This window comes from Rhinopithecus roxellana, chromosome 9 (genome assembly GCF_007565055.1).
Source record: "Rhinopithecus roxellana isolate Shanxi Qingling chromosome 9, ASM756505v1, whole genome shotgun sequence".
Taxonomy (NCBI): Eukaryota; Metazoa; Chordata; class Mammalia; order Primates; family Cercopithecidae; genus Rhinopithecus; species Rhinopithecus roxellana.
This window is the reverse complement of record NC_044557.1, coordinates 73,682,018-73,700,816: the sequence shown is the minus strand read 5'-3', so window position 1 is coordinate 73,700,816 and position 18,799 is coordinate 73,682,018. Positions and strand designations below refer to the sequence as shown.

The 18,799-nt window shown below is 34.2% G+C and overlaps 1 protein-coding gene across 1 annotated transcript in view; it reads right to left on the bottom strand.

Moving 5' to 3' along the window:
- Window positions 1–18,799, bottom strand: part of PKHD1L1 (PKHD1 like 1) — a 167,869-nt gene that overhangs the window by 25,358 nt on the left and 123,712 nt on the right. Inside the window, 10 exon segments of the mRNA XM_010363096.2 lie at window positions 4,373–4,489; window positions 4,569–4,680; window positions 5,239–5,361; window positions 5,444–5,592; window positions 8,743–8,833; window positions 10,488–10,609; window positions 11,385–11,514; window positions 12,433–12,536; window positions 15,648–15,821; window positions 17,294–17,423. Of these exon segments, the coding sequence (XP_010361398.2) occupies window positions 4,373–4,489; window positions 4,569–4,680; window positions 5,239–5,361; window positions 5,444–5,592; window positions 8,743–8,833; window positions 10,488–10,609; window positions 11,385–11,514; window positions 12,433–12,536; window positions 15,648–15,821; window positions 17,294–17,423 (1,252 nt within the window).

Below are 18,799 nucleotides of genomic sequence, written 5' to 3'. Positions count from 1 at the left end.
ACCATGCCTGGTTAATTTTTGTATTTTTTCAGTAGAGATGGGGTTCCACCATGTTGGCCAGGCTGGCCTCAAACTCCTGACCTCAAGTGATCCACTCACCTTGGCCTCCCAAAGTGCTGGAATTACAGGCATGAGCCACTGCACCTGGCCAGCTGCTGTCTTCTCTAAAGAATTGCCCTTAGCCACTTGATAGTTCCCTCAACTGAGAGATTATGTACTCCCTTCCATTGCCACAAGTAGCTATGCCTGAATGCCTGACTGACAAGACATATGGAAGAACCTTTTGCCTCAATGTGGGAAAAGTATTTGGCACAATTTACACTCCACAGCTCTCTGAAGTATCGGGTAGAAGAAGCTGGACTTCAGTTGAGGTCATATCCTTGCTTAACTCCTTGCCTCTGCCCTATTCTAATACTTCTTTCACTCCCTTTCTCTTCAGAGCATACCTTCAATAATCCACTTGCATAAGAATTCCATTTCTGCTTCTACTTTATTGATGATTTGAAGAAAGAAAATGAAACTATAATGGTCATTCACAAATTCAAAGCAAATATCAGGATATAAGTGTAAGATTAGCAGAACCTTACAACTTAAGAGATGGTTGGGTTCTGAGCCCTACCAAATCCCCTACATCAAAGGCCCTGACAGAAACAAAGTGGGATGCTAAGTTAGATGGAGATATATGGGAAGAGCTACTTGGACCTCGAAGTCTCAGAATGTGCTGAATGCTCTGGATGTGTATAAATGGTTTACTCCTTATTAGAGAGTAACTTCCTGCTCTACTTGCTTAAAATCATCAGGGACCTCAACAGAGCCTTACAAGACAAATCTTATCTTCCACAGGACCTGTTCCAAGGGAATTATACACTAGTATGGCCAGTTTTAATATGTTGCTGGAATTACTTTTAAAAGCTTGGAAATAGTGATGGCACACATTAAGTAGAAATGCCCAAATTTCCATGACATGTTATGAGAAAAATGCAAGTCAAAGGCTCAAAAATGGGAATATTAAAATGGATGTATTATATAATTCCAATGCATTTCAGCCCAACTCAGAGGTGGCCTTGAATGAGTGTGGGGTGGGGTGGTGTGGTGTGGGAAGATCTTTCCAATTAAGAGAAATTTGGGTGGTACACAGGATCATCTACTTTTTGTGGAGAGAGAACTTATCGAAGGTAAGGATAAATATAGACTCCTGGGTAGTGATGAGTGGCTTAGCTGATTGGTAAGGGGCCTGTAAGAAAGTACACTGGATGTTCAGGAAAAAAACTTGTGACTAGATCTGTCAAAATGGGTACAAAAGGCATGCTATTGCCTACCAATAAGCATTCAATACAGAAGAGTACCTGAAAAAGCAAATGGGCAGGATGATTTGTCCAACAAATGTCAGTTAATCTCTGTCCTCAGCCACCCCAGCCCTTACAAATCAGCTTATGAACTGAGTAGCCTTTTTGGTGGAGATGGAGGCTATACATGGCTCCAACAGCATGGCCTTCTTCTTTCCAAGGTTAGTGGAGCTACTTCCACTACTTAATGTCTGACCCAAATTGCCCGGCACAGAAATTAAAATGAAGTCTTTAGTATATTACCATTCCTCAGGAAATCAAACAATTACTTAAAGTTGGTGACACTGGATTTATTCCACCCTAGAAAGGGTAACAATTCATGCTGAGTAGTACTGACATGTATTCCTGGTGTGAGTTTCTTTTTTTCTTATTGGGCTTCAGTTAGCACCACCATACTAGGACTCACAAAGTGATCTAATGGCATGAGCTCCTGCATAACATCACCCTAGACCAAAGATCTCATGTTCAACAAAATAGGTACAGGAGTGAGCATAAGACAATGGGATCACAATGGAAGAATTGCTCCAATCATATAATATAGCATCTGGAGAATCACTCCAACAGACTGGTGGAATAGACTCTTGAAGGCACAGCTGAGCTGTCAGCTTTGGAAATGACAACCTGCAAAACGTGTTATTAACCTAAAACAAAAGACATTATATAGTGGTAAATATCAAAAATATAGAATACGTGGGTGCTGGTACCAAAGGCAAGGAGTAGGAGTAACTTTTTTCACCATTATCCCTGGAAGTTCACTTGGGAAACTTGTGTTTCCAATAGTAAAATTTTAGGTTCTGTGAGTCTGGAAGTCTTAGTTCCCAGATGAGACGTGTTTTCCACAGGACATACAGTAAGTGACTCAAAAAAAATAAAGCTATACCTACCTCATGGTTACTTCAGGCTTCTCATCAGACAAAGAAAGCTTTACCATCTGGCAGAAGTAACTGACCCTGATCACCATGCAGAGGTAGGCCTATTCTATAGAATGAAGGCAGGATGCACTCACATGATCCACCAGGGTATATGCCCACTATTAGTTGTAAAATGGCAAGTACAGAAGTTATGGCTTCATAAAGGCACAGAAACCAGGGACTTTTTTTGTTTTTTAGACAGAGTTTCACTCTGTTGCCCAGGCTGGAATATAGCGGTGTGATCTCAGCTCACTGCAACCTCGGCCTCCCAGGTTCGAGCGATTCTCCTGCCTCAGCCTTCCAAGTAACTGGGATTACAGGCACCCGCCACTATGCCCAGCTAATTTTTTTGTATTTTTAGTAGAGTCGGGGTTTCACCATGTTGGCCAGGCTGGTCTCGAACTCCTGACCTCATGATTCATCTGCCTTGGCCTTCCAAAGTACTGGGATTACAGGCATGAGCCACCATGGACCAGGGGCCTATTATAACAGGGATAAGGGTCTGAGCCATTCTACCAAGCAAGCCATCTTGACAAGCAGAAGTGTTAGCCAGAGAAGACAGAAATTTAGAAAGGGCGATGGATGAGAGAAATGATGAGTATCATTTATGGTTTAGGGACCAGCTGTAGCAGTGTGACCACCAACCCACTTCTTAAAGTTTTTCCCAGAAATTGTGACCATGCAGAATTTGGGAGAAATCATGTCCTGGTAGAATAACTTAATATAACTAACAATGAAAAAAGCAAGTAGATCCCAGGCGTCCTAAGAGAGGACTGAAGTGGATACAGGCTGGTACACCCATCTCTCATCTCTTTGAATAATTGGCTGTTAACAACTCTCCTTTTTCCCAGACAATTAGCTTAGCCAAAAAGGAGCCACATACCTGGGAAATTAAGGTCCTCCCCATAGGGGCAGCTGTACCCAAAAACTAACATGGGGATACAAATGACTCCTGTCCCCCACCCACCTCGCCACATGTGAGATCAACTCCATGGCAATTTTAACTTACACTCCAGAGTTTCCCAGTGGCATCAAGTGAAGCTACCCTACAGCTCATGTCACATCCTTGCTTAGCAACTTCCCTTGCCCTGTTCTCTTCCTTCCCTTTCTACCAGGCATTCCAAGAAGCCACTAATATAAAAGTCCTCATCTAAGGCTGTTTCTAGGGAATCTAAGTCAACTAACTTTTATATGTTATTTTAAAAGACTGTGTCTTATGAAAGAATAATAGTTATTTGTGTTCTTTCCATAAACTTCAATTTTAAGGCTTCATTTCATAAGGGCAGTTTCATTGCCACATGATATTTATAATATTCTGGAGCATATTATTTATTAAAAGCCATATATGTTCAATTACAACCTATGTAGCATGTTATACAATTTCCTCCAAGGGTATCATCATTGCAATTAACACTTAAAAATGTTGCCCATTTGTTTCACATTTCTGGGATCTAAATTGTGAGGAAGAATCTGTGAAAACTTAGATGTCTAACTTATTGAACTACTTTCTTCAAAGAGACACTGGTTAAAATTATCCTGGAAGGGAGACTTGCTCCATTACAACAGGAAATGCACTGGTGTTATTTAATAGGCCAAATGAAAATAATTGATGTGTTTACTACATTAATTTCTATATAATTATTTTACATTTCTAAGCAGCCATCCTGGTTCAGTGAAAGAGTAGTGGAGTTTGAATCAGAAGATTTTGATGCTAATCCTAGCTGTGCAAATAGCTGTGGGAATTCGGCCAGGCACTAAAGTTCTATGAGCTTAAGGTTCTTAAATTTTAAAAGGGGATGATAATATATAATCCTACTTACATGAAAGGGCTTTTAAAATTATACAAATCAATTAATATTAAATCACAATACAGTGTTTTGTTGTTGTTGTTGTTTTAGAAGGAAAATTTAACATCAATTCTTCAACATACAGTATAAGAATCCTGCCAAGGAACCATTCTCGAAATTGACTCTGATGTCTGATGTGTCATATTGAGCAGATTGCTGTAAAAATTGACTTAAATCATTTTTACTAACAATGAAACATTATTAGTTACCCTCTATATATTCTTTACAGAAATTCATTGAGAAGATTTGTAAAAGATTGTGTACTTGCCTGAGATGTCCAAAAGGCCACTGATGGCATTGTAACTCATGATCCCTGCATGGGGCTTTCGGGGTGCCATGTTATGAGCTGAAGCAAAGGTAGGCCAACAAATCCCACTTCTCCCACCTTTTACCAAAAAAAAAAGTTAATGAAAATTGAATATGCACTCATATGAACACCAACATTAAAGTTTCAAATTTTTCACCTGATGGAGATCTAGGACTCCGATGAGCAGCAGTGAGTTCAATATTGGGATCATCATTAGTTAGGACATCAGAGCAATTAAACCCAGGGCTACTTCCAACAATTAATGAACTCTGTTTGGAAATAAGCCAACCAATATAGCATTAATAATAGCTCTTACTAAAATAAAACATGATAATGAATAATACTGAATTCTACTGTAGTAAATAAAACACAAAGTATAAATTCAAAAAGTGGATCATTCATTAAACAAAGATGAAAAAGGTGTGATTGCAACCCCAACTGGAAAAACACTGAGAATAGGAGAGGGAAGACAGACGTGTAAATAATTATATGTAAGGACATATTATGTTTCTGTGATAAATACATCCAGGGAACAGAAGGAACAAAAAGGTGGAGGAAGTGTCATTACCTAAACTAGCTCAGAAAAAACTTCATAGAGGGAGTGAAAATTACTATTGCAAGATCAGCAGGTGATAAACAAGAAGAGGGAAGGGAGGAGGAGGGATAAGAATGAACAGTTTTTTAAGCAGAGGGCAGTGGGAACAAAGGCAGGGAGGTATAGGTGAGACAGATAGAAGTTAAGGAGATTATTCTTATTAGTCCTTCAGTAATTCTACCCTTCTCTGAGTTATTTTTTTCCCCATGGTGTTGCTGTATTAATTTCTTACCTTAATTTGTACTTTTTTACTGGAAATTTTGTGTGATATAGCAGCTGGCATGTAAATCATTGGAAAAATGGCCATTCCATTGTCAACCAGGGTCACATTATAAATGTGCACACTCTCTGTGGTCTGCAACAGAATTTACAGGTTACATAATACTAAGGACAATCATAAAACAAAATAAATAATAACCATCTTTAATCATAATTACCTGAAAATAAATTCCATAATCCCAGCATGTCCAAATGGTAAATCCTTGTATAAGAGAACATCCAGGAAGGCCATCTTGGTTCATATAGATACCATATAAACCCCCATGGGCTTCATTGTCAAACCACTTTTCCACGGGATTAAACTGGCCTTGGAAGGAAATATAGAACTAGAGAATGAACGCTACAATTCATGTCACATAGTTTTAATAAGCAGTATCAGTTAAAGTTAACAAAATTCTTTTTAAAATTGCATATATAATTCTGATATCAGGTTTAATATGATCAAATATTTTTATGGCTCTGCCATTTATGGTTCACTCTATTTAGTGTCTTTCTTTAAATGTTCTCAAGATAGAGTCTCACTATGTTGCTCAAACTGGTCTCAAACTCAAGCCATCTTCCTGCCTTGGCGTCCTGAGTAGCTGGGACTACAGGCATGCCCTACCTCGCCTGGTTTATTCTAATTACTATTTAATTTTGTCTAACTAGTCTCTTCACTGTTATTTAAAATAACTGTATACTCATTTACAAAATTTAGTATTAACACCCTTACATTATTTTGTCTGATTAAAGTAAACATTAATTTAATTAGAAAGAGAATGGGATTTAGATACAAATAAGCCTAAACTTGAAACACAATGGTACAGCCTACTGTCTGTGAAATGCTCCCCCTAGACATCTTTCCATTGCTATGTCCTTCTGGCCATCCCATTTTCAAGTCAAATGTCACTTCCTTAAAAGATCTTCCCTAAATACCTGATTCAAAATAACACCTCAGTCACTTTACATTGCAATTAAAATTCCTTTCACTTGATATTTTTATTATTAATTATTTGTGAATTATCCATCTCTTCTCTCCCAGTAATATGTAAGCTTCATGAGAGAAGACATTGCACCTAGCTCATTCACCATCATTTCTTGGACCCTAGAAGGTTGTACAGAGATAGGTGGTCTTTAAATATTTTAACAATTGGTGTATGTATTATCTTGGGAAAGTTGTTTTAGGACCTTAGTTTCCTCATATGTAAAAAGTTTTAATGATTAATTCAGAATTGTTTCAAAATAAAATGAAATCACCCACATAAAGTGCATAGCAAATACTCTCAATAAATGGCAATTATACTCATTATTAATATATAGAACAAAGGGGATTTTAATGAAAGTTTTACTTATGTCCAAATCAGTTCAATAACCTTAATAACTGCCTCCCCCAAACAGTCGTGAATTGGAAGACTGTCTGTAAAGAGCAGCACCACCTCCTAAATTGTACTTAATACCAGCTCTCCTGTTCAGGTTCCCTGGTATCTGTTTCCTTTTATCTTCTATTGATTTTCCCTTCTTCCTAGTCCTTTGGGTTTTACATTTTATTTATGATCTTCCTGGTTTTGATAATTTTCCTGCATAAGAAGATTTTTACATTTCTCTCCCTTAGAGTCACACAATAATAGATGCATGGACAGATAGGGTTTCACCCCTGAACCCGGTGTATATCACTATCCCGAGCTTCCCAGACTCTTGTCTGGGGGATGGATTGAATAAATTGATGTACCATTACACGAACGTAAATGCTTCATTCCTCTGTGAAGTTTCATATTTCAGTTGCTATAACTCCAAAATCTCCTTATAAATAGTCTCAATTATTTAGGAATATCAACATAGTCAGTGAAAAATGCATTATATAGCATTATACATACTAGTAAATACTCATATTCAAAGATCACATTTTGATGTTGAAAAATCCATAAGGGTAACTTTGTTGAAGTTGTAAAGAAATTACGTATTTTAAAATTTTAAGCCAAAGAAAAGCCACTTCAAGTGGTTGGGAACTAAAATATTTAACAAGAGCATATATCAAGGAATCAGTTAAGTATGTTGACAAAATAGTTTTTATTCCTTCAAAACGTATTTTGGACAAGAATAAAACCCGCTTAAGTCTAAAAATGTTTGAATTGATAGAAAAAAATGCTGATTCAAAGAATCTTAAAAATAAACACACTTTTAACTAGTATATTTTTTAAAAGTTGAATTTCATGCTATATAAATCATGCCAAATAAAGCTGTTAAAAAGTAACTATACTGAGATTTTTTTTTTTATATATCAATTCTGGAAGGGACCAACATTTCCCAGAGAAGTCCCATTTTCTTTAACTTTCTTTAAATTTCTTGAGGGGTAAAGTCTGCAGATTTATTATGTATTTTACTTTTTTGATCTCGTAATAATTTATTTACATGGTTGAAAATATAGAGGTTATTGGAAAAGTATACATTTATAAGTACTGAGTTCCCTTGTTCCCAATTACTTTCTATGATTTTTATACTTTTCTTATGTAAATACAAATACCATATACATTCTGATTCCTTCCCTTTCTTCCACAAAACATATTTTATATGTATTATACCTAAAATAGTATTATATAAACTATTTTGCACTCTCCAGTTAGCACTTAAGAATATTCTAGAGAGTTCTTCATATCAATACATTGAACTCTTCTGCCTTCTTTCTTCGAGTAGTCTAGTGTTCCATCGTATGACTTTATATAACTATTCCAGCATGGGGGGACACAAAGTGGCTTTCGGTTTTCTGCTAGTACAGACAATGCTGTGATGAAAAACCTTGTTCATAAGTAGTTTTCTAAGTTTGTAAAGGCAACTGTTAGCTAGATTCATAGAAGTGGAAATGCTGAGTCAAAGGTAAATGCATGTGTTATTTTGGTAGATGTTGTCAGGTTACCCTAAGCAGAGATGATATTGTTTTGTCCTTCAACCAGCAAGTTGTAAATGTTTTGCTTTCCCTACAGCCTTGTCAAAAGAGTAGATGCTCAGTTAGTTCTTAATTTTTACTAATCTAATATAGAGAAATCTATATTTGAGAAGTGTCTGTTCATGTTCATTGACTTTTTGATGCATGCAGGTTTAACATATGAATAGTGAGCATTTATTCTATCAAAGTAGAAGTTAAAATAATGGGGTATGTCAACATGTATCTCTATAATAAGTGCTGTTTTTGTAAAAATGGTGGTGGGATGAGGTACTTACTGTCCCAATGCCGACCAAATCAAGAACTCAAGTTGCTGTTGGAGTTTTGGGATCATAAGCTTGGAAAAATAAAGTTTTCCTTAGAAACCTATTTATTTTTTTAGATCCAATGTTATCTTGAAATAATTTATCTTGTTGAGTTATTTCAGTGACCAGAAGGAAAAGATATTATATATTGAATTAACAAACAATAATTATTTATTTTAACAATTTTGGACAAGTTATTTCCTAATTTTAGCGATTCCTGGTTTAAAAGACTTACCTGAGCAAGGTTCACCATCAATGCGGTATCCTGCTCTTCCAAATCCAGCAACTACATTATTCTGTAAAACTGTATTGGTCCCTCTATTTATCTAGTGCAATGATTTAAAAAAAATACTGTGCATCAGGCTAGTAAACATTTGTATAAATTGAGAGTAAGTATATGACAATATACTTATGAAAACTTTTAATTATGACTACATTTTCAGGAGCAAAAACTTAATTTATTATTTACCTCATTCAAACTTAATTATAAGTGATGTATTGAAATTACACTAGGTTCTTGGTGTAAAACCATCATTAAGTACTATAGCCTGGACTTCATTTAAAAACTACATTAAATAGACTATTTCTTATTTCAGTCACAAAATCCACTGAATGTGGTTTAAAATTTACAAGGCACAGAACAAGTTCCAGTATTATAACAAGGTAACAAGAATGTTAATACTTTTTTCAGGAATTTGTGATCACTGAAAAAGTGATAAATATATATTTATATATTTATATATGTTTAATATAAATATATATTCATATAAAATTATATATATACATATATATTTTTTTTGAGACAGGGTCTCGCTATGTTGCCCAGGTAGGTCTCAAACTCCTAAGCTTAAGCAATCCTCTTAACCTCCCAAGTAGCTAGGATTACAGGTGCAAGCTCTTTTTACAGGTTCTTTTTAGTTATGTTTTGTTACCAATTTGATTAATTTATTTTAAAAAAGACAACTAAGGCAATGACAGTGGATCATAAGATTCAGTGGAGACATTGACTAGTTTACATAACGTTTGCTATAATCACAAAGTAGGTTAGCATGAGTGTTAGGTAATTACTAAACAATTTTATTTTATAAGCCAAGTCAAAGTAGAAAAAAATGGAAGCATACAGCACACATATCATTCTTGCCTATGGTGTCAGCAAAACAGTCAAAAGTTGCAATCATATTAAACACACTTATTTTTAAACATTTTGATAAAAATAGAGTCACATGAATTCATAAATGTCAATTAAGTACCCTTTCTTTCAAAAGACACAAATAGCCTTAAAGATTTGGAATTGACATTTAATATGTATAAACAGATAAAAAGAGATAATTTTTACCTCATAAATGTGTACTAAATTTCAGTTTTCAGATTTACCTTAAGGTATTAATTAATAGTTGTGAAAAAAAAAAACTCAATCCTTATCCCATCTTTCAAAGGTAACTATTTTTAATTTCTTTCGATTCTATGTCATAGGTAAAGGCAGGAGGAAGCTATCACCTCCACTTTTTCTTTTCTTGTTTGTAATCTTACTCTATATCTAAACAAACACTTAAAATAATTGAAGAAACTTCCTGGGAAACAAGAAGGTTCCAATTAGTAATATCAGATAAGTATAATAACCTTGCATGTAGAATCATGACCATTTTAGATGAGAAAAGGATTTTAGAGATTTCATTGTCTATTTTCATTTTTAGGGAGGAAACTAAATTCAGAATTAAGTAGTAATATGCCCAAAGCACTCAGTTGAGTAGTAGCAGCAAAGAGGCCTTGAACTGGAACTTGAAATAATGTTGGAGAAGAAAGAAGGTAAGAGAACTATTTAAGCCAATAGACATCAACAGAAAAAAATACACCAATGGCTACCGAAACTTACATCATCTTTTTAAAAGTGCATTCACTCCTTTAGTTAGCTCATTTTATTATATTTTTTCAATCACTGATATAATTATGTTAGTATAATTATAAATTTGTTCTCACTACCTCAATTGCTGCATGCCAGAGAGTTGAACTTAAATCTTTTCTGTTCTGATAGGTTCCTGGCCAAACCGAAAGTGCAATCAAATTCCCTCGGACTTGGTTGGCATTCCCCCATATTCTTATGCCTGTTAAAAAAAAAAAAAAGTAAAAAAGGAAAGAAAATCCCCAAAATACATAAGTCAATTTGAAACGACTATTATGAGTAATGTCTTTTGATTTTTCCATAAAATTATTTTTCTACTTTGAGCCTGACAAATGATCCTCTTAGATTTTTGAAAAATTCCTCTGAACTCTTTGATAATGAACTCTCCCTCTTTAATAGACTACCTGAATTAGAATCTTCTGGGGTGCTTGTTAAATATGTGGGTTCACAGGGTCCATCTCAGATTTTATTTAACAAACCCACAGCTTTTATATAAATTAAATAAATTGATTATACTTTATACTGACAAAAATCAGTATAATATGCCTAAAGTTGTATATAACCTTTATTTGTAATAATATTTGTGATTTATATGTGAGGAGTATTACATTTAAATAATTAGTGATTAGATAACTCATATAAGAATGTGGTCTGGTAAAAATTCTTCCATGTTATAGGGCTATAGTGTCTAACATGATAGCCATAGCCACATGTGGCTATTTAAATGTATATTAAGTGCAATTAAATTATGTTCCATTAAAATTAAAAATTCATTTCCTCAGTCACAATTCAGCTCCTAGCCATAATTCAAGTGCTCAATAGACACATGTGATTTAGTAATCACTATTATTAGACAGCATAAGTATAGACCATTTCCATCCTCACAGAAAGATCAATTGGGCAGTATGGCTCTAGAGTTTACAGATAAGAAAGCCTCCACAGGACATGTAATTTGGACCAAAATATTATTATATTACCTTCTCCCACTGTAAAGTAAATTATGTTGTCATCTATGTCCAATCCATCTGTCCCAAATACACCAATTGCTGGAGAGAAGCCATGGTGAAAAGCACAACCTCGAATATAGGATGAACCATGTTCTTGAATCTATAAAACATTGGGATACAGAGAACATTTTAAAAATAAAATTACAGTATATTTAAACAAAAAAATTGAAGTAAATTATTTTCAGTAAACAAACCTTGATCAATCATCAATACTCAATTCGCTTTCTCTTAAAGATGATTTCTCCATAAGTCTTTAATATATCCATATATAAAATATGCAAATTTCCATATATCTGAATTTATTATTAGATATATTAAATATATATGCTTACTTTAAATGCAGATTCAAAATTCTCAAGTGCTTTTCTATGCATTTATATTCCTATTATCACTTATAAAATGTTAAGGTGCTAAAAATTACTTTTTTAAGAATAGTTCATGATGACAGGGATCTTTTTTTATTACAAAAAACACTTTAGGCAAGGAGTTACTATTCAAATGTCTATAGGAACCATTCAGTGAACAGGTTAGGGGTTTCAATTTAAACCTGCAAGATTATTTATTTATTTCTACTAAGAGATATGCTGTCTTTCATTTTTCTTAAATCACCAGCCCTCTAGGAATATTTATTTTGCCACTTTTGATGGAGGCATAGATCAAACATGCATTTCATTTGAGAAGTTTGAGCAATACTCTCTTTGTTTAATAGAAACCATTTGGAAAAATGTTTTTTGTCATTGCAAAATAAAGTGGATATATAAACCACTATTATAGATCTTCAATTATTTCACCCTCTATACTACTTTTCTTATGGTTTTTACTGGCCTTAAATAAGTGCACAATATGGATGGAATCAAATCCTACTTACATAGGTCTAAAAAGTTAATGGGCCAAGAAAGTTTTATTATATTAGATTATAATTTTAGCTAATATAAGATGTGGCTACTTAGAAGTCACATGAAAATAAAAATATTTTACATATTTTTAATATACACAAAATTAAAAATAAAGCACAAACCTGTCCTAGGTTAAGAAACGTTACAGCATATCTTGGATCTGTGCTATCCCTGAAGCCTTCTTGACCACTGTGATAAAATTCCACATTACTTATTCTTGCATTTCCTAAGGTAGGGAAAGATTTAAAATTTGTTTTTCTTAAAACAGTTGGAATAAAACATTTTTGAAAAGCTACACAAAGTTCAAATTTTTCATGAAAAAATCATTAGTTATTCTTTGCTCCTTTAATCCAGAAGAAGTAGTATTTCTCGACCTCTTTTCATTGTACTCATAAGTAGCCCTTTTCCACATTTTTTTTCTTAATAGCCTGCACTCTCCCACAAAATTTTAATAACACATATATACCATATATCTGTTAGTGTACAGTGGCCTTTTGGAGGACCACAAACCATTGTAATACCTATGTTTTTTGCCCCCACCCCAAGAACTAAGTTTTTCCTCCTGGGGTGGGGGGTGATATTTTCAAATTGAGAATGTATGGCATAAGGCATAAGATATAATTTACCTGACACTTCCCTTTTGATGGCATAAAGAGCTTTTAAGGGCATTATCTTTTATAATCTCTTTCAGAATATGTATTGCCAATTATCTGCCAGTCAGCTTATCATAAGTACCATCGAGGTGACAAAGGGTAATTTTACAGACTACTAACAGCAATAACAATCCATGAGAGATTGCTCTGTGTCAAGTGCTGCACTAAATGCATAACAGACAATATGGGGTTTAATTCTCATAAAGCACCCTGTGAGTTAGGAACTTTTATATCTCTATCATCTAGTTAAAAAAAAAAAAAAAAAAAAACTGAGGCCCAGGAATTCATGGCTGGAAAATAACCAAAGAGAATATTATTTGTTCAAAAACTGATACTTAAGAGGATGTGTTGGAGAAAAGTTATTTTGTACTAGAAGGGAAAACCTACCTTGCAATCCATGAGCCAATTCTTATATACATGGTGGAGAAGATATGAAAAATTGAGATAATGATAGAGAAGACATGATTACTATAAACCACCTGGGCTTACAAAAGCCACAGATGTGTTATCTTTACTCACATAACAAAACAATATATAGGAGCAAGGAAAGACTGTCATAGGAATAGGGTTCATCACCGAATTTGAAGTGAGAAAGGCACAGATTAATATTCAAGATCAAAGCAACTGTACCCCTTTATTCATCTGTTTCTTCATCTTTAAAAGAGGGATATTTATGCCATAACATTATGAGGATTAAATGAGATAGTACGTGTTTAATGCCTAGCACAGTGCCCGTGATCTTGTGTTATGATCATCATTACCATCACCATCATTAGCAGCAGCAGCAGCACCATCATCATCAGGTGAACTTCCTCTGGCAGATTATTACCAACAAGTAGAGGCTATAGTGAGATTGCTGTTTTCTCAATATAAAGATTTGCTAGAATAGATCTGTTGCAAAATGAAATAGGCAGTGTTTTGAACAAGTGAGTACCTGCAGCAACAGTTCAAATCAAGAATGGATGCTCTAGTCCTAGTACCCAGATTGTGGGATCCAAATAACATCTTCCAATAAAAAGAACCAGAATTACTTGGAGGAACAATTGAGTTCCAGTCTTAGAAAAAAATTACAGTATGTGCTTCCCGTATCAGTAGGTAAAGAGGCTTAGAAAACTGTCAAGAAGACAGGCATCAACATGAAAAGGTTCTGAAGGTCAATAATGGAGCATTCTGAGTATTAATCAGATTAACAATCACAATGGATTTGAACAGGTCAAATATGTTTTGACCCAGGAGCACATAATGATACTAACAACAAACCAAAAACTCCCTGTCACCTTTGGAGGATGCTTGGGAACAAACACATTATTTTGAAACCTAGTCAATATGAGGAAAAATCAAGCATTTTTTCCTGTATTCCCTATATGAAGTATTTTTCAGTGCAGTCAAATGGTTGTTTAGAGGAGATTTTCTTTATTATAAATGAGAAGGAAATTTTAAATCTTAATGATTTAATGAATCTAGGCAATGTTATTTAGTAGCTATTAGCATTGTAAGAAGAGAAACAATCATACATTATGTACTTACTGATGGAAAAATACACTACCAACTGTATCTTTTCCTTTTTTTTTTTTTTTTTTTTTTTTTTTTGTTGCAATTGGGTCTCTCTGTGTTGCCTAGGCTGATTTCAAACTCCTGGACTCAAGCAGTCCTCCCACCTTGGCCTCCCAAAGTGCTGGGATTACAGGCCTGAGACACCCTGTCTGGCATAATTCTTGCCTAAAAATTGAGCCTGAAGTCTCTAGTTTTATATCACCTAGGCATAGGAAATACAGGGAGACGAGAACAAGTTAAATTTCAGGAATGCAATCACTAAATTCCAGACTGTTGGAAACTCCCCAGAATTAGAGGACCAACTTCTTTTATAGATAAAATGCAAGGAGAGAGGAATGAATCAGAGATTTAAGATTCATAACCAGTTGAAATGTGGATCTTATTTAGATCCTTATTTGAAACAAGAGGATGGAAGGAAGGAAGGAAGGAAGGAAGGAAGGAAGGAAGGAAGGAAGGAAGGAAGGATGAAAGGAAGGGAGGAAGGGAGGGAGGGAGGAAGGAAGGGAAGGAGGAAGGGAAGGAGGATACTGGGGAAATTTGAACTATCATTTGATAAGAAATTATTATTAAGAAATTAACATTTTTAGTTCTGATATTTGTTGATGTTTTCTAAAATGTCTTACAGTTTCACACTAAAATATTTCTAGATGATATAATGTGTGGTTGTTTCAGTACAATCCAGGAGCATGTAGAAAGTGGATGGAGGTGTAGATGAAACAAGATTGGCCAAAGCTGATCATCGTTGAAGCTGGTGATTAGTACATTGGGATTCATTATATTGTTTTCTCTATTTTTGGTGTATGCTTGAAATTTTCCTTAAACCAAAACAAAAACAACAAATGATCTGCGGTACTTATTATAAAATTATCTCTGTTAGGTGAAAGACTGGTCTAGCTGTTACCGAAGGTCATTGTTAATTTGATAATTCATTTTGTCCGTGAAGATAAAAGTAAAAGCAGTAATTTAAGAGAATTTTCTTGGAAGGTAACACCTGGGCTACATAATCACTTTTTATGTTTTATTTTCCCACATAATCTTATTTAAGAAGTGAGAATTATGTAAGAGCTGACTAAATATAGATGAGATCATGTTATAGCTCATTTAGAAAAATAAACTGAATTTATACTAACCTTTAAATGTCATCATATTTTCAGTGAATGAGCCAACCAGTATGCGTGCTCCAAAAGAGTCCTTGGACCAACCTGGGTAATCTTCACCAACTATTTTGATGTTCCTACTCAGTATCCCAACATCAGCTGCTAACATGTAGCTCTCACCAGTTCCAGGGACATGGTATTTTTCAGCTGCAGCATAAAGGCAGCTAGATTATTGCCAGTGCTGATAAATATCTGTCTTTACTAGTTCCTTTGCAGTTCATATGCTAAACAGCTTTCTAATAAGCCAAAAATCAACATGAATGCATGAATTATTAGATTTACATGTTTAAACATATACAGATGGCAGTCTGATATTATGATATTCGTATCTATAAAATGAAATATAACCAAAAATATTTCCTCTATTTACATCAAAATTATTATTATCATCAGCAAGTATAAAGTTACTACTTAACAAATCTTGAAGGTAGTATATAATCACTTCAAATTACACATGAAAACCCTGTTGTATGGCAAATTGAGAAGTGTATTGTAATTTTAATAGATGAGGAAATGTAGAGAAGTAAAAGAATTTGCCCAAAGCTAGGAGGAGAATCAACAACACATAGCAATTAACACTCCCGCCACCTAAACCTTGGTTTGTTCCACTTTCTCTGTGGCATGTTTTATATCAACCACAAGATTCTTCATCAATAGGTAGTAGCATATCCAACACCATCTGTACATTTACATCTTAACAATTTGTAAAACATAACCTAGATTACACACCACATTTTAAGAAATGTTATTCAAAACTTTAAGACAAGCAGGTACATTTCCAACAGAGAAGAATGCTTGATATTTTAAATGAAAGAATCTATAATGTCAAATTTCAAAAACCAACTGTTTTACAACTAATTACAATGAAACATTTTTCAAATAAAACTTTTCTTTATGATTTAAAGAAAATATATAGAATTATAGACACATGCGCTTCTATCAAAGTACTGCTTTAAGAAGTTCTTTTCAGTTTCTTTTTCACGCAAGTCAAATGTCTGCTAGTCTATCATGCTGTCTTGCATCTGGAGTTCATGTGAGCATCAGGGGCATCTGAAAGGATTTTCTAACTTTACACTACTGTCTGCTCCCACTTCCTGAGATTTGGATGAAGGTACCATGCCAAATGGGAAAAGGCTGGAGTGCTTGGGAAGGCCCTGCTCCTGTAAGTGGAAAACTTATCTTCAGATCATGCTGATTCCTTCTTTCCTCAACAATTATAGTTTTATCTTTCCATTGTTACTTGTCTAAATGCATTTACCACTAAAGACTATATCCATGAAACAGTTTAGGACAACAAGGCTTTTGGATAAAGGATTCTCAAATTTCAGTGTGCACAAGAATCACCTAGAAGCTTGCTTTAAACAGAAAGTGTTGAACCTTACCCTATAAAATGTCATACACTAGGTCTTTGCTGAATATTTGCTGAATGAATGAAAGCACATAGCGGGGCCTATCGGCAACAGAGAAAGAGCAGCGCTCACTGGGTATCATTGCCGATCTGAATAAAATGCTCCTTTAACATATTTGTGACATGTTTTATCAAAGAATTATAATTACAGAGAAAATGTGACTCTTTCAATACAATTACATATCTATTTGGTTAAAAAGCATCCACTTACCTAAGTGAGTATAGGAAAGGCTATCATTAAGAATGAGAATTTTATGATCATGCAGGATTTTAACAATACTTCTTGTTTCTGTCTGGTGGAAATCATAGCTTGTGGTTGTTATCACAATCTCTTCTCCCTCCTTAGAAAAATTCAAGTGCCAAATTTAAGAACAATTTTAAAAATAGGTTTATATTTCTTGATATCATTAAATAATTCAAATTTAATTTATATCTCATTGGCAATTACGGTATTATCAGAAAGAATAAACAGTACATTAAAGTCTCTAAAATATATATGCTTGTGTTTGACATTAAGAATTATAAATTTTGAATTATCTGAGCATTTTCTTAACTTTAACTCAGCAGTTTAGTAAAATCACAGCAACATACCTTTTCTAAAAAAGTAAAGACATCAAAGCAAACATACTCACATTTTTATTAAGAACTGATCAGGACAATATTATTAAGAGTTGAATTTTTTTCCCCTAGTTTTTTGTTTGTTTGTTTAGTACAATTAACTATCACATGTTATTTCTGAAAGGCAGAAAAGCCTGAGGAAAGTTAAAGGGCAAGGCTAAGTCCTAGAACTTTGTATACTGAACTCCTCCTTGTCATCCAAATCTCTGCTCAGATGTACCCTTGACAAAGACCATCTCTGGAATATTCAATGTTATCTGCTACTCTTTGCCATGGCAGTCTGTATCACACTATCTGTTTTATTTCCTTCATCATGCACATTATCTGAAATTAATAGATATTTATTTGTTCATTTAGTTTCTGACTTTCCCACTCCAATGGAAGATCTGTGATAGCTTGGACAAATTTCTTCGCCACTAAATCCCCAATGCCTAGAAAAATGTGTGACACTTGGTTAAATATTACTCTGATACAAAATTTGCTGACAGTATTAATTGGATAATAGGATATCAAAATCACTTAATTACTCTCTTTAAAAAGTAATCACACCAGAACTATCACAAATAAAAACATATTGCAAATAGATCACAGTACTTCCCAATAAACCCTCTTTCTATTTACCAATTATAAACTACACTAAAAGAGAAAACCCAAATGTTTTGATGATCTGCATTGATTTGCTCAAACTAAGGCTCCCTTTGTTCTGTGAGTCTAAAGTTTGTTCTCACCAGAAAGGAGCTGACTGAGATCTGAGAGCTTGGAGATGAAATCCATCCATTTCTCTAATTTTTTGGCATTAAAAACTGTATTTTAAAACATGTGGACTCTATGGCTTGTGCATAGTTTATGAGCACAGTAGAGATGAGAATTGCTACCGTTTATACTTTATTAAAAGATCTCATTTAACACAGGCAGTATATGGATATCATTGGGTGTCAGAATTTCTTTTCTTTTCAAATTCTTAACATGTAAAATCATAAATTAGAAGTGAAGAGGTAACCAAGATAATAAAATATATTTTAAATAATTCCATTTTCTGTTTTGAAAGAATTTATAATAAATAATTTTATCCAAAAATGTTCATATTATTCTTTTATGA